The following is a 14,344-nucleotide window of genomic DNA, read 5'->3' on the forward strand; positions in this document are numbered from 1 at the left end:
AACCCTTCCCTGTGATTTTTAATAGAGGAGTTAAGCTCTGTCCTTCCCTCTCTAAAGTCTTCTGAGGGCAGCTCATCACAGAGCAAAGGCTTGTGTAATAAGGAGGGCAACCTCTCTTCAGCAGGCTAATTTACTACATGTGTTATGGAGCATTTACAGTCTCGTCCTTCTGATAAACCAGGTTTAAGGGGAAAACTGTGTGACCTTGCTATTGATATGTTTTATAATTAAGGGTTTTGTTTGACTAGTGCCAATTCCATGTATGACTGATCTCTTAAAAGATGTTCATGGTTCAATGTTACTTGATGGAGGACAAAGAAAGAAGAAGACAGACATTACAGAAGTAGTGGATTTGGGGAAAACAAATATATTATTTTTTAAATGATAACTGTCAACTGCTAAATTAAAATGATCTAATCACAATCTCAGTTGATTTGATGTTATGGAATCTTTGTTAAAACTTAACTATGGGCCTTGTGACAACATTAATTGATACACAATCATCTCAACCTGACGACATGACTGTAACTGCTAAATGCTTTAAAGTCTAATAGTTCCAGCGTCATACTGCTGTCAGAATTTTTTTTTACACAATTTGAAAATCACCTGAGCTTTACATTGTGTGATTTTATAATGAACCCATCAAAAGAAAATTTGTAAACAGTACTTTCCATTATAAATTCCTTCTCCCATAAAGCTACTGTTTTGGAGATTTTGTTTCGACAACTGAAATATGCAGAGATACTGGACCAAAGCAATACGATACCATGATATACAAATACCTTCCAAGTAGACTTCGTCTAACAATGTGGCAAAAAAACTATGAGGCAGCATGAGCAATCTCCTGCAATGCCCTTGTAAAGCAATAGTGAGGAGTGGGAGGAAGGGAACAGCAAGATCTAGCTCTGGCCTAAGGCCGTTGACCACAGATCAATAGAAAACGGGGAAGATCAGGGGTCACTAATTGAGTGTAAAAATGGAATTGATGGAATCATAGCAGAAATGCTTTGAAAATATTTCTTAGGCCTTATCTTTTCCCTCCAAGTTGTGGCCAGTGAAACAGAGCAATGTATGATGTCTATACATCACTTAAATCAATCCAGGGATAGGTGAATTCCCATAAGTGAATACTCCAGGTATTAAACCCTCCAGAGGCTTTGAAAAGTTCATCTTGTCTGTGTGTGTGTTCCTCGGAACTTCTAGAGGTGACATTAAACAGAGATACCAGTTAAATTATTCATGATCTCTAACCACAAAACCACACAAACACACACCACACATACACACACAAAATCGATTCAACCCCACTAACAAACACACACATCATCTCTTCATCTGGACTCCACCGGATAGCCGAACACTAAGAGGCCTATACAGAGTGAACGAGAATGTATGTCTCTGGGCCTTCTGTCAATTAAATTTGCCTCTAAGGAACAGTGACCTCTGACCCAATCCAGCAGTGCTTCCCCCAACAACAGCGGCTCATTATCAGCCTGCTGAGCACTGCTCAGCAAGCCCAGTCACTTTGATAGCACTCATAAGCTCTCACAAGACACTTCCGCAACAAGCTAAGTCTTAGCATAGCTGAGTCACACAAATCCGTTACAATTACAGTGCAAACAATAAACAGCATATATAATAATGCAGAACTCTCCAAAAACAGCCTTAACTTTCACGTTGGTCTTTTCCACCAAAATCTAAAGCTTCATCTAAATGCATGCTTTCAAATCACTAAGCAGAAAAATAAAACAGAAGATGGCTTATTGGATGGCTAAAAAGGAGATTCCATTGGGATCCAAAGGATGAAAACTATTACAAAAGAAGAGACTGAGATGCTCTCTTCAAAAAAGTAGTTGTGCTCCTAGGACAGGATGAGTGAGGTAGTGTGTTACATCCACACAGGCTACTTAAACATTTTCCAAGAATTAAAATAAAATTCAACAATAGATAGATAGATAGATAGATAGATAGATAGATAGATAGATAGAGAATGACACAGTTTGGTTAAGTAGTACAGTAGTCAAATGTGTTACCTGCAACTTTGCCTGTTTTTTAATTGCTGAGTGTAACTGCCAAGTTGCACAGAAATCATTGCAGGCAACTTACAAGCAGGAGAATTCAAAGTGAAAAGCCAGCCTGTGTTTCTCGTCATGCAACATGTGATAACACTCTGTAGTTAGCACATTTCTACTTAGCACTACTGGCTACATCAGAAGAAAGAGATGAGCCAGGAAAAATGGATGTACTCAGAAGAGCACTGCTTCTGGCAGAACGGTAAACCTCTTGTAGTCAGCAGATGAACTGTGTGGTTTGAGCTCAATCAGATAGTGAGGGAAACCAGCTCTGATGGGAGTGAAATTAAAATGCCTTTCACTGACCACGTGGCTAAGAAGCAATCAGGCAGCACTGACACCTCTAGACTGTATGGCAGGACAGGAGAGGACAGCCAGGGAGCCGGTCTGGTGCCGCCGGGCCACAGAATGCTGGCGAAGCGTGGTCACACGGGAAATTACTTTAGGGAACCGCGGCCTGAAGCATGAAATTGAACCCGTCCGGTGCATCTAACTGGATCTCTGCCTAATACCAAAATAATTAAGTAGCAAAACTACAGTATAATAGGCTCACACTTTTGTCTTCTGATCTGGTATAAGCTTAGAGTCAGATGCACATATGTTAAAAACAGCACAAGATCTGAGGACTGAACAAATCGTATACAACAACATTAAATAAACTTGACTGCAAGGCTGTGAGTTTGTGACAAGACATCACATTAAGAAAGAACTAAGAAGGATTAAGAAAGCATTAACAAAGACGCATGAGAGGAGCTGGTGAGCAGGAAGAAAGAGATGAAGACTGGAGAATCACAGGTTATTGAGATGGATCCAATACAACTATAACGCAAGCTGTAAAATGTTAAAATAATATTATGTGAAGCATTTTGAATACACAGGTTTCTATGCATTATAATAAACCATTATAAGGCATAATAGTAGAGAATGAAGGAGTAAATAGTAGAACAGGTATCACTGAACACTTTGAGTAACATCTTACAATGACCGTTATGCTTGGATAAGATCGACAAATCTATATGTTTACTTATGGACTCTTCAGAAACAAAATGACCCTTAGGGTAGAAGTATGAAATCTGAATAGTTTTGAGGTTTTTTTTAATATCTGAAACCATCATTCAGCTAAGTTATATAATCGTGATTTTTTTTCCCACCATTTACACAATTTATTGGAACTTTCTTATAGGGAATGCAAACCTCTACCAAGCATAACTTTAAACTAAATCTTTTTACTATTTGAAAGGAAAGAGATAAAATGAAATACAACTGAAACTCTAACGTGAATTGCATGATTGATCATCGAAAATACTTTTAATTGGAAAAAAAATCTTGAACAGCAATAACATTTAGAACTGCAATAAAGTTTTTTCATAACCCAATGTTTTAAAACAGAACCATAAAATTGTGGAGATGAGACGGGGTGAGTGGAGTCAATACAACTTAGAAAATATAATTTCAGTGAATTATATAATTATTATGTAACAGTTATGTTCCCTGAGTAAATGTACCGAGATGTACCCTTGAGGATACCTCCCCAGTGACAAGAGGGGTACTGCGTAGCTTGGTGCAAATACTGAAATTCCCATACAGGCATAAGCAGACACTAGTAATAGTATGCAAAGGTTATTAGCATATGTTTTTAGCATGTATGAACAATTACAAGCTTGTATTGTCGGCTTTTTTTTAATTGTTGCCAAAAACCCAGGTATGAATCTAGACTTCTGGCCAGCAGTAAATTAATCAAGACAAATATTTGGCTTTTCAATGTGAGCAATGTGTTCTTTGAACCACAATGTGTATGTGCAAGTTTCCATTGCTGTGGTAACACTAACATGGCAAACTTACACAAGTATCTCCTTTTTTTTTTCTTCAAAATTCTCTAAAAGTATTTCGCTCTGAAATTTAGTAATTACTAGAGGTCCTGATGCAGCGTCTGCTGTCTTTGCTTTAATCTGATTGAAGGAGTCTCTTGGGCAAAGCCATTGATTCCTTACGAAGAAAATCAATTCAATCAGATGCATTATTTAACTGACTGGGGATCAGAGATGGAGATGGATACGTTTCAGAGGGTTGTGGAGAGGGAAGGGAGGAGTGTTAATTGCAAAGTAATCAAAGCAGATAAAGGAGAAAAATGAAAAAAGGATCTGAACAGGACAAGAACTGACGTAACACTGAGAGAAGCACATGATTAGTCTTGGAGAGAAACTTTGGAGAGCCTGTATCATTGACCTAACCTTGATTGGAGATAACAAGATAGAAGAAGGGATCTTGTGAGAAGGTAGAATGCCAATGGCTTTGGTGTGTGCTTTCTGCATGTACAAGCATGGGCCAGTTCACTTTAAGAGTGTAAGCATGCAGGAGACGGCTCAGCTCTGAGTTTAAATTCACCAGAGTTCTTTATGTGCTTGATTATTGAATTTATTTTTAAGATAAGCTTGTTCATTACAAGAACACTGAATCTGGTGTGTGAACATCACTAACATGTAGCTCTATGACCCTCATTAACCAGAGTTAGGCAACCCGTGTTAAACCCTGTGTGAGGTGCATTTATGCAAATATTTAAAAAAAAAATTAGGTGCAAAGAGTTTGGTATTGCTTACTCTTAAATGTTTTAAAACATCATTAGAGCAGACTGTAAACTTTTGATTGATAATAATGTCTGAATGTAGAAGAGGATTTGAATTTGGTGGAAAGTTATTATGCTGCATTTAGTCTTATTTAGTCTTGTTTATTCATGATGCATTGTTATGTGATGATTTTTCAACAAATTAAATAAAACAGTCTGTTTCTTTTACTGTGATTTTAAGACTGATATTTGTATTCAGTGTTTGTTCTGACTGGATGCCTTGCATTGTGTCTAAGTCCAGACTGCTTTTTTAATTAAACACTCCTTATAACTTCAACATGAATGGGCGTGGCTAAACTGTCGCAGGCCAAATTGGTGGATATATATATAAAAAAATTGGTTTTCGTGACATCACAAAAACAATTCATTTGAGCTTGCTTTTGCAGCTTAGTTTGGGTATATGGACTGTACAGACTGAGCAATAAATTATAAGTTTTGAAACTTTCACAGTGTTTACATACCACATCAAACTTCTGTATTCACAAAAGTAAAGAATATTCAGTTCGGTTTTCCATGGTACTGGCATTTTAATGACCTTGACTTCAATTAAATATTTTAACTAGAAACCCTGTACAGTACCTTGCATAGTAAACCCTAGCTGTCAGACATACAGAAAATTTGCCCATGTAAGGTCAGAGAGAGAAGTGTTGCCATGCATTATTTCCATCATGTTGATAAATTAGCATACAATTGAGGCAGGACTCCTATTTCATTATTCCTAATCATGCTGCTATATGACCCACACAGGGTTTTGGTTTTGCGTAAGCGCCCAAGTCATGTAGATACGCCACTGTTTATTACTTTTTAATGCAACCATAATGACTCTGCTGCCATCCCCATTGATCAAGACATTGACGGGACCCAGCACAGCCACTATGCTGCAGTCATTTTTCACCATTATTCACCTGTTATTACTGGACTGAGCACAGCATGATAGTCTGCTGTACTGCCACAGCAGTCAGTCAATTCTCTATTACCACAGAGTGAGAAACATTTGGAGTGGATTTTGTGAAAATTACTAACAAGGCTTGAGTGAGGTACAATAACTTATGCGAAAGGACCCTTAGGACTGGAACTAGGCTATAGTATCTGCTGGTTGTAAAGCAAGCCATGCCTGAACAAAGGTAAGGGCAATTTTCGAAAGCAATCTAACGTAGGGAGCACGGAGATTGAGGAACATGTTCGCCCAGTCTACACACACATACACATTTGAGAGTGGTGACCTTGGATGTTTTTTTTTTTTTTTTTGGATGTTTGTGTTCATTCTGCCACCATGCATTTGATCAGCACTCACAACACTGGGTGAATGGTTTCAGGGGGACAGACAACCAAAACAAACAAATGACAAATAGGCTTTCTGGCTGCAGAGGTCACCATCATGAAGCCTTAGTGTGGGCGAAGCCTATGTGCAACCGAACCATCATGCCCTTGAGAATGTGAATGTCAACTCTATTATTCCAACCTAATAAATGTGCTCTATTTTTTTTTTTTTTTTTTTTTTGGAAACAGCGCAATAATATATCTAGGGACTTGGAAAGAGGTGCAGAGGGTGCACCAGGACCACCATATTAAAGATTTAGTTTATTGTAACAGCTAAAAAAAAAAAAAAAAAAAAAAAAAAGATCTGAATGTGAAACTAATTTGAACATAGTAAAACTTATATCTGGAGTTCTGGAGTTTGTATTTTTACATATATTTACATATTCTAAAAAACAGCAGTAAGATGAGCATCAGTAGTTTTGATGTGTTGGTTATGTGAGCATGTTTTTGTTTTGTGCCACATTCGCTTGTCACAGGACGCTCTGTGTGATGTAAATTTGAATTTAAAAAATGGAAAATTATTTTGCACGACGTCGCTGTTCACAACACAAAAATGCTGTTTAGAATTTTAGCACCCCAACTTAAAACACCTTCTCACATCCCTGAACGCATCCATGCGCTGAAGCAGCAGTGAAGAAATTATCTTCCACACTCCCCCCACAAGAGACGAGTACGGCTAACAGCTAAACATCTTTGGTGAATCAGATCTTCCAGCTTCTGAAGCAGGATCCCAAGTTTCTACAGAAGTTTAAGAAGAAAATGTGTAAGTCCTCCTGGCTTGTTAATCAAGCATCTGCCAAATAAGGGCCTGAAGAATGCAACAAAAGTGTGAAGATTTGATTCAGAAACATACAGCTGGCACTGGAAACTGGAATGTGATTAGACAATTATTTCCTCTCTTCAAACATGAGTAAGCACGCTCCATTTTTGGAAGGGAAAAAGACTTACTGATGCCAATTATAAGCAGACAAGACAAATGTATCACAATAAGCAGACACTCTGTGAGCCATGGACCATAAAGAAGAGTGATGTCCAGTGATGAGAATAGCCATGATTCAGAGTGGCAATGAAGCTCTGCAGGCCATGCACTGTTAGTTCTGCCTCAGTTAAACAAAGTCTGTGCTTGTGCCACTATAGTTCTACCGAACTTGCTGTACAGAGGAATGGATGATCATTGCACTTATACTCAGAATGCTCTGTTGCTAAATATAATGCATCTCTATGCAGAAGATAAGAAGTTCCTGAGTGCCATAATTAGGATTTTGAGAAAATCAAGTTTTGCTGTTTGCCCACTAAATCTTAAAGAGAACATACAGCTTTCACTGCTCCATATCAGATGTAGGGACACTGAAATTGTTTTCCTGAAAAAGGCCAAAATTAGGAAGAAACATGTCAATGGCATCTGTTGATGAAGAAAAAAACAAACAAACAGAAAAAAAACACCAGTGCCAAAGTATAAAATTGAACTGATGGCACATACTGTAGCTTACTTACTGTTAAAAACTACTTACCATAAAAGCTGACAGTATATAAAAACAGCTTACATAAAACAAACTTACTGAATAACTTCAGTAAGTTTGTTTTATGTAAGCTGTTTTTATATACTGTCAGCTTTTATGGTTTTTGGTTCTTGGCCCAGTGGGTGCTGAATTTTGGATTTAGTTACAGCCCACAATCTATTATGCGCTTAGTGAAATGCTTCTTAAATATGTTCATCACTGTGCAGCATTTAACCTGCAAATAAAACATCTGATTACACTTGAGTTTATACCAGGCATAAAGTAGTTACACACACATACCCCCACATAAACATCACTTACTGCAGGTAGCGTCAGCTTCGTCAGACCCATCTGCACACTCAGGCTCACCATCGCACCTCCAGCGAGCTGGCACACATTGTCCATTCTTACAGGCAAAGTCTGTTGTGGCACATGTCTTTTTTGCTGCACCAAAAAAGAAAGACAAAAAAAAGGGATATGAGAACATGAACATCTTACATATGTTTTCATTATATGTGCCAAATCTAGTCTGTCCAGCAAAGTTTATAGAATCACTGCAGTACACATAAGTATCATAGAAGAATCAAGCATCAAGAACTGTGTAATAAAAAAAATAACAATAAAAAAACACTGCAGGGATTTCTAGCCACCATTATGCGCCTATTTAATCCACTCTGCAGGTTCTTTCACCTTAGGAAAATTGGAACGCTTCACAAACTCGCTGGTCGAGAGAATGCTCCATTCCCTTGACAACAGTTGTCCCGAGGCAGAAAGTGAGAGGAACTTGCACAGTAAAAACCATATCTTTGTTTCATGCTTGGTTTCCAAATTACAACTAACAAATGCTATGTGGCTAAGTGCCCCTTAACTGTCTTGTTCCCTCATGTTAAGTCTTTTATTGAAACCCTACCACACACTGAACTCAACACCAACCCTGGAATGTAGGTTAGCAGTGAAATGAATGAGTAGAGATGACAGTGCTGCTTGCTAGCATGAAAGCTTGTCTGTGTGTGGTTTAGGCTATGTGGTTTAGTTTGAGAAGTTTTCACTGGCCTGAGTGATTACTCCTCTGGGAGTCATTAGAGCTGCATAGGTATACATTATAGTGAATCTATAAAGCCTTTGATTCCTGATTGTGTTTGGGAGTGTTTGAGTCTGTATAAGAGTGTGTGGAGCAATATATGAACCAGTCAATGGTGACACAGGGACTTAGACCTGTTCAGAAGACTCCATCATTATGTGCATCAGCTCTATGAAGTCATCAGGACATACTGATTTAGCTCAATCTAGCCTTAGAATATGCCTATTATTGAAAAATCAGCCATACATGTAGGGGACACAGGAAATCTCATGTGTTATCTCAAGTTATGGAAAGGAAAAAGTGAAAAACAGAAAAGGGGATAATCACAGTTAGATTCGCTCAGAGACGAAGTGAAATTGACAGTAAAAGAAAGACTGAGGTGTAAATTTCTAGCCTCAAAATTTTTGGATACAATTGTGATTTTTTAGAAAATAATTAATTGTGCCATGGAAGCTGCATTTCAAAAGCTATGCTGCAGCCAAGAAAAGTGTGTCAGTGGCATGTGTGTGTCAGTGTCCTATGAAGGCTTTTTGTTTATATTATAAAAATGAATATATATTCCAAGGTCGCTTTGCCATGCCACTGGAAAGGAGTTATGCACCCTTATGCAACCTTAATTTAAATTCGTAATACATTGAGGATGACCCCTAGCTGTATTCAAAGAATCCTTCTGACTGGAACAACCTTCAAGCCCACCTAGCTTTTGGAATGCAGCTGAACATTTCAGTACAATCAATGATTCAGTTATTTTGGTATGATTTAGAATAAAATAATTAAAAAAAACACTGGATACAAAACAGTAAAGATGGGTGATATGTTGTGAAAATGTAATATCACGATACTTCAAGAAGTTTTTGTGCCAGACAATATTTATATTTTTAGATCTTCTAAGTTGGAATAGACAAAGCAGTTAAACATTTAAAAATACTAATCATAAACTACGAATACAAAATTTTGTATTCAAAATTTCACATACTACGCTATTCTAAAATCAACTAAACAGGATTAATTATGTTCTCTTTCAATCTAACGTAGTCAGGACACATTTTTTTTAAGTACTGATGATATTGACGATATGCTCAGAAAAGCATCCGCTGACATACTTGTGAGGTAATTTGTCATGATAACATTAAAAATCGTCATATTGCCCAGCCTAAAACAGTGAGTGGAGGAACAATATACACATAATATTATGAAATATGTATCCTGCCTTCCGCCTGATGACTGCTGGGATAGGCTCCAGCACCCCCCGCGACCCTGACGGAGAAGCGGCTTAGAAAATGGATGGATGGATGTTATGAAACATACGTAATAAAACAATACTGTTTTTTTTTTACATTTGACAAAAGCATGAAAAATTTGGGGGAATATGAATTTATAATTACCAGTAATTGATTCTAACAATGCAAAATTCACCATGTCATTGCATTTTTATATGCTTTGAGTGAGGGAAGTGATAAATACTCTGGTTCTCCTCTTGAATGGCTCCCATGGCCTCAGCATCCCATCAAGACATGAGGATTTCATCTAAGCCCTCCCTGCCTCCAGCTCTGAAACAAGAGCAGAGACTTTAGCACTCAAGCACAGCTCAGAGAACACTCTCTTATCCCCTCTTATCTCCCTCTGAAACCAGGACTGGACGGTTAGGGGTTCAATTCCTCTCTAGACCACAGAAAGAGGAGGTCAGCTAGCACTGAGCCCCTGTTAATTACCAAAGATCCTTCACCAGCCTTATCTCAAGGACAATGCCTGATGTGACCTTGCTAAGCTGCTACCTTCCTCACTTTCAACTGCAACACATCAGGCCTGTTCTTAAAAAAAGGGCTTCCAGATTGCACAGGAGCTGCAGTATGTTTTTAATTATCCAGAACAGCAAAAAATTTAGCCTGAAGCATGACCAGATGTTGTTGATTTGGAGAATACACAGAGGTTGGTGTGACTGGTGGGGCAAGCGCTTATGCTGAGGGTTTTAGAAAACACCAAAGAGCAGAAGTGTTGATTTTATTAATGTATTTATCCCCCCGATACAGAGGCAGCACTTACCTCTGATATAGGCTCTGTGTTAAGCAGCAGCTGCCATTTATTATGAGTTACTTCATATATTCTAGACCTCAAACCATGAACTATCTGCTAAAATGTAATTTGGGGAGAAGTATACATTTGCTTTCCAATATTGTGTTCTTTTACAGACTATATAAATACATATTTAATATCTGTTCTATCAGTCGGCAAAGGCATACAATACGCAGTACAATGTATTTGCACGGAGTGCAGCCATGCACAGACAGTGTAAACAGTTGAATTGCTTCATTCCAATGGAAACACGCTTTAATTGACACGGGTCCATTCTACAAAAGTGCCTGTGACATTTCGCAGCGTTCACACTTCAGAGGTCACCATGATTACTGATGGACAACATCATGGTCTGTGATGTTTATCCAGCACTAAGTGTCTTCTTGCCGTTTGTTTCGATGATACTATGGACCATGCTGCCTGCTCGCCACACAACTGCTGTTGAAGGTCAAATTCTTTCAGTCTCCACACACCATTTCATCCAAGCCTACCACTGTAATAAAAAGGTTACAATCAAATAAAGAGCATAGAGTTAAAGCCTTGGATTCAGGCAGCATCAGAATTGCTGCTTTCAAAGTGTTTCTCAAAGAGCTACTACCTCATCCAAGAGGACTTGGATGAAGCTTTTGGCTCCTGAGTGCAGTGGGTCGATTGGCTTAAGCATTAAAAAAAAAAAAAAAAAAAAAAAGACTAACACTTAGAGATGTGATGTGATGTATGACAGGCTCTAATTGAAATCCTAGTTTACAGTTTAACAGTCTATTAGTTTGAATGCAGCAACAGTGAGGACTTCATCATAACACTGAAGTTCCCAGCCCTATATGTACGTGTGTATATGTATATATATATATATATATATATATATATATATATATATATATATATGTATGTATGTGTGTGTGTGTGTGTGTGTGTGTGTGTGTGTGTGTGTGTGTGTGTGAGGAACAATTTCAATAAAGTACTGAAAAATCAGAAGCTGTGTAGTATATAGATAAAGCTGTGTACAATCAAGACTTTAACACATAAAATATTGAAAATGTATGATTAGAAAATCATATGGAACCTGAAAAAAAGACAATTATTACACGTCTAATATAACGTGATTTTACTACTAACACAGAATGCCCCCTATAATGGGTTATTTCTGTCGTTTTCATACAACTCACACAACCATATTAACGATCACCGATTTTAAATCTCTTAAACCTAAACCACTCCAGAATTGCAAAAACAGGAATTCTGGTAACACACAATCTTGCAGATTCTTCACAGGATGTGCTATTACTGAAAACAAAAACATTGTTGGATTTTGTTCATACCTCTGTTGTTAAAGCATTAAAAGTAAATTAAACATCACAGTGATTCCTGAGTAGACCTTTTGGTGATTCGTTGCTAACTGTACGCATAGTCCTTCTTGAACAGGGAGAAGAAATGCTCAAAGGCAAATTTCTGTCAACCTCATCTCAAAATATAGAGAGAGGTATTTGGTTGACAGTCGGAAGCGCTTTCCCTGTCCCTTTTGATGTAAAATACTGTAGACTGCTTGTGGTGTGCACAGCACCTTTCATTTAAAAGTGATCAGAGGTCAGTGTTGTGCTCTTGAATGCGGCCCAGCAGCTCTGGCTGACTGACCGGCCTTATCTATTTCTGAGAGCTCATTTGAGATAAAAGGAATTACAGCATAACGCCATCCCAAAAGCACAGTCTCAGACAAGAGGAGACCTGCTCGACTTCCCCAACTTTCTTCCCCTTATTCTCTCCACATACCTCCTCTTCAGCTACAAATGAAGCGTCGCCCACCTACACATAGTGGAACGCTATGGCATAGGGGTGTACGATATAGCAGTGGTAAATATAAGCAGGTAAAAAGGAAACGTTTTTGTTTTTTTTTAATAAGTCTGATACTGAAATTATAGCTGATAATTACAACCAATAATGTTGGTTCAGCACCCTTTGGTTTGATTGTGCAATGATGCAAGCAGTTACTAGTGCTTGGCATTTCTGTTTTTAATTCATTGAATGGGATAACACTACTGTAACAGACAATTCTAGCCAGAGTAACAGAAAGCATAACTAGCCTTACTCTTTCTAGGTGAGTATGATTCACCTAGCTTTTTCCTATGACTCAGCACAATGTCAGTGTGAGTGGCTGTTAGGTGATGTAAATTGGCAGAACTGAGTAAAAATCCCCCAAAAAACAAATAAAAAGCAAAAAAAAAATTGATACAAAAAAAAATTGATACATATGGTGCATTCCTAGTATAGCAGGTTAAGAGTAAAGGACATTTAATGGAAAACCTCTCCCTACATCCTGACACACACTCACACCCACATCCACATTCACACTCTCAAAATCTCTCTCATGCTGTGCAATGTCCCCAGATCTCCACTGTGTGTAGCTCAGATTTACTGATCTCCATAGCGCTGCCTGGGGATCACAGAGGGGGCTGGGTTACCCCTCCTCAGCACCGCCTATTACAGGGCTAGAAAATATATATGTGTGCGTGTGGTGTGTGCATATGTGTGTGTTATCTCTATATATATATATATATATATATATATATATATATATATATATATATATAAATATATATATATATATATATATATATATATATATATATATATATATATAAAGAGAGAGAGAGAGAGAGAGAGGCTGAGAGAGGGAAAGAAGAATGTGCATTGGTTTAAATCATTCAAAATTGAATCTCTTGAAGATAAAACATACCACTGTAAGCCTCTGCAGTAGGAAAATAGAGAGGTATAAATTTAGAAATTGTGTGTGTGTATGGTTGGTTCAGCTGAAGTGCTGCCAGGGAACTACAAAGTGTATAGATCTGGGGATATGAAACGTAAAGGCAGCCAGTCCTCCTGGAGAGGGGGGGTGCACACGCACACGCACGCACACACACACACACACACACACACACACACACACACACACACACACACACACACACACACACACACACACACACACAGGCTGATTGAAATATCAAAAGCATACCTCCCATTAGTAGTGGCCAGTATGGCCAAAAGTTTATATCATAGTATAATTCAAATTTATGATGGTGTTGACATATATGACGATATTGTGTCTTTATCAGGGATGCACCAATGTGGGAATTGTGGTGTGATGTCAACATGTAATATTTTTCCATATCTGTCAATGCAAATACATAAACATTTATAAAATGTAGAGACTGGGATTCTCCTGAACTAGCAGTACAGAAAACAATAACATTTATTTCTATAGGATTACAAATGCAATATTATTAAAAATTTGTAACACACATAACACAATAACGCATGCACAAAAGAGGCAGAGAGCAAGAAAGGTGGGTGTGTGTGAAAAAACAAAAAACAACTGCTATATAAAACAATACACAACAAGGCAGCTAGATTAAGGCTTAAGTGCAGGTGAATTTCACAGGCCCAGCTTTCACAAATTTCACAAAACCAGCAGTAGGAGTACAGATGAAGCATTCTCTGTGTGGCTTTGCTCTCTGGCTTTGTGGTTAAACAACACAGGTTAATCCACCTGTTCTCGTGCAGAGAAACCTCATTATCTTCTTGAGCTGTTCTTTTCGTCTACTTGCTTCCAAGAGTTTAGAGTGTCTTTGAGACGGCGATAAGAAAAACCTCCCCAAACAAACTGGCAGGCTAGACTAAC

The 14,344-nt window shown here is 38.0% G+C and overlaps 1 protein-coding gene across 4 annotated transcripts in view; it reads right to left on the reverse strand.

Moving 5' to 3' along the window:
• Positions 1-14,344, reverse strand: part of lrp8 (low density lipoprotein receptor-related protein 8, apolipoprotein e receptor) — a 162,299-nt gene that overhangs the window by 80,427 nt on the left and 67,528 nt on the right. For all 4 annotated transcript variants that reach the window (XM_037534911.1, XM_037534909.1, XM_037534910.1 and 1 more), the window contains exon 3: positions 7,836-7,958. In XM_037534911.1, coding sequence (XP_037390808.1) covers positions 7,836-7,958 — 123 coding nt within the window. The remainder of the gene's footprint in view (positions 1-7,835; positions 7,959-14,344) is intronic.

This window comes from Pygocentrus nattereri, chromosome 26, assembly GCF_015220715.1.
Source record: "Pygocentrus nattereri isolate fPygNat1 chromosome 26, fPygNat1.pri, whole genome shotgun sequence".
NCBI classification, from domain to species: Eukaryota; Metazoa; Chordata; class Actinopteri; order Characiformes; family Serrasalmidae; genus Pygocentrus; species Pygocentrus nattereri.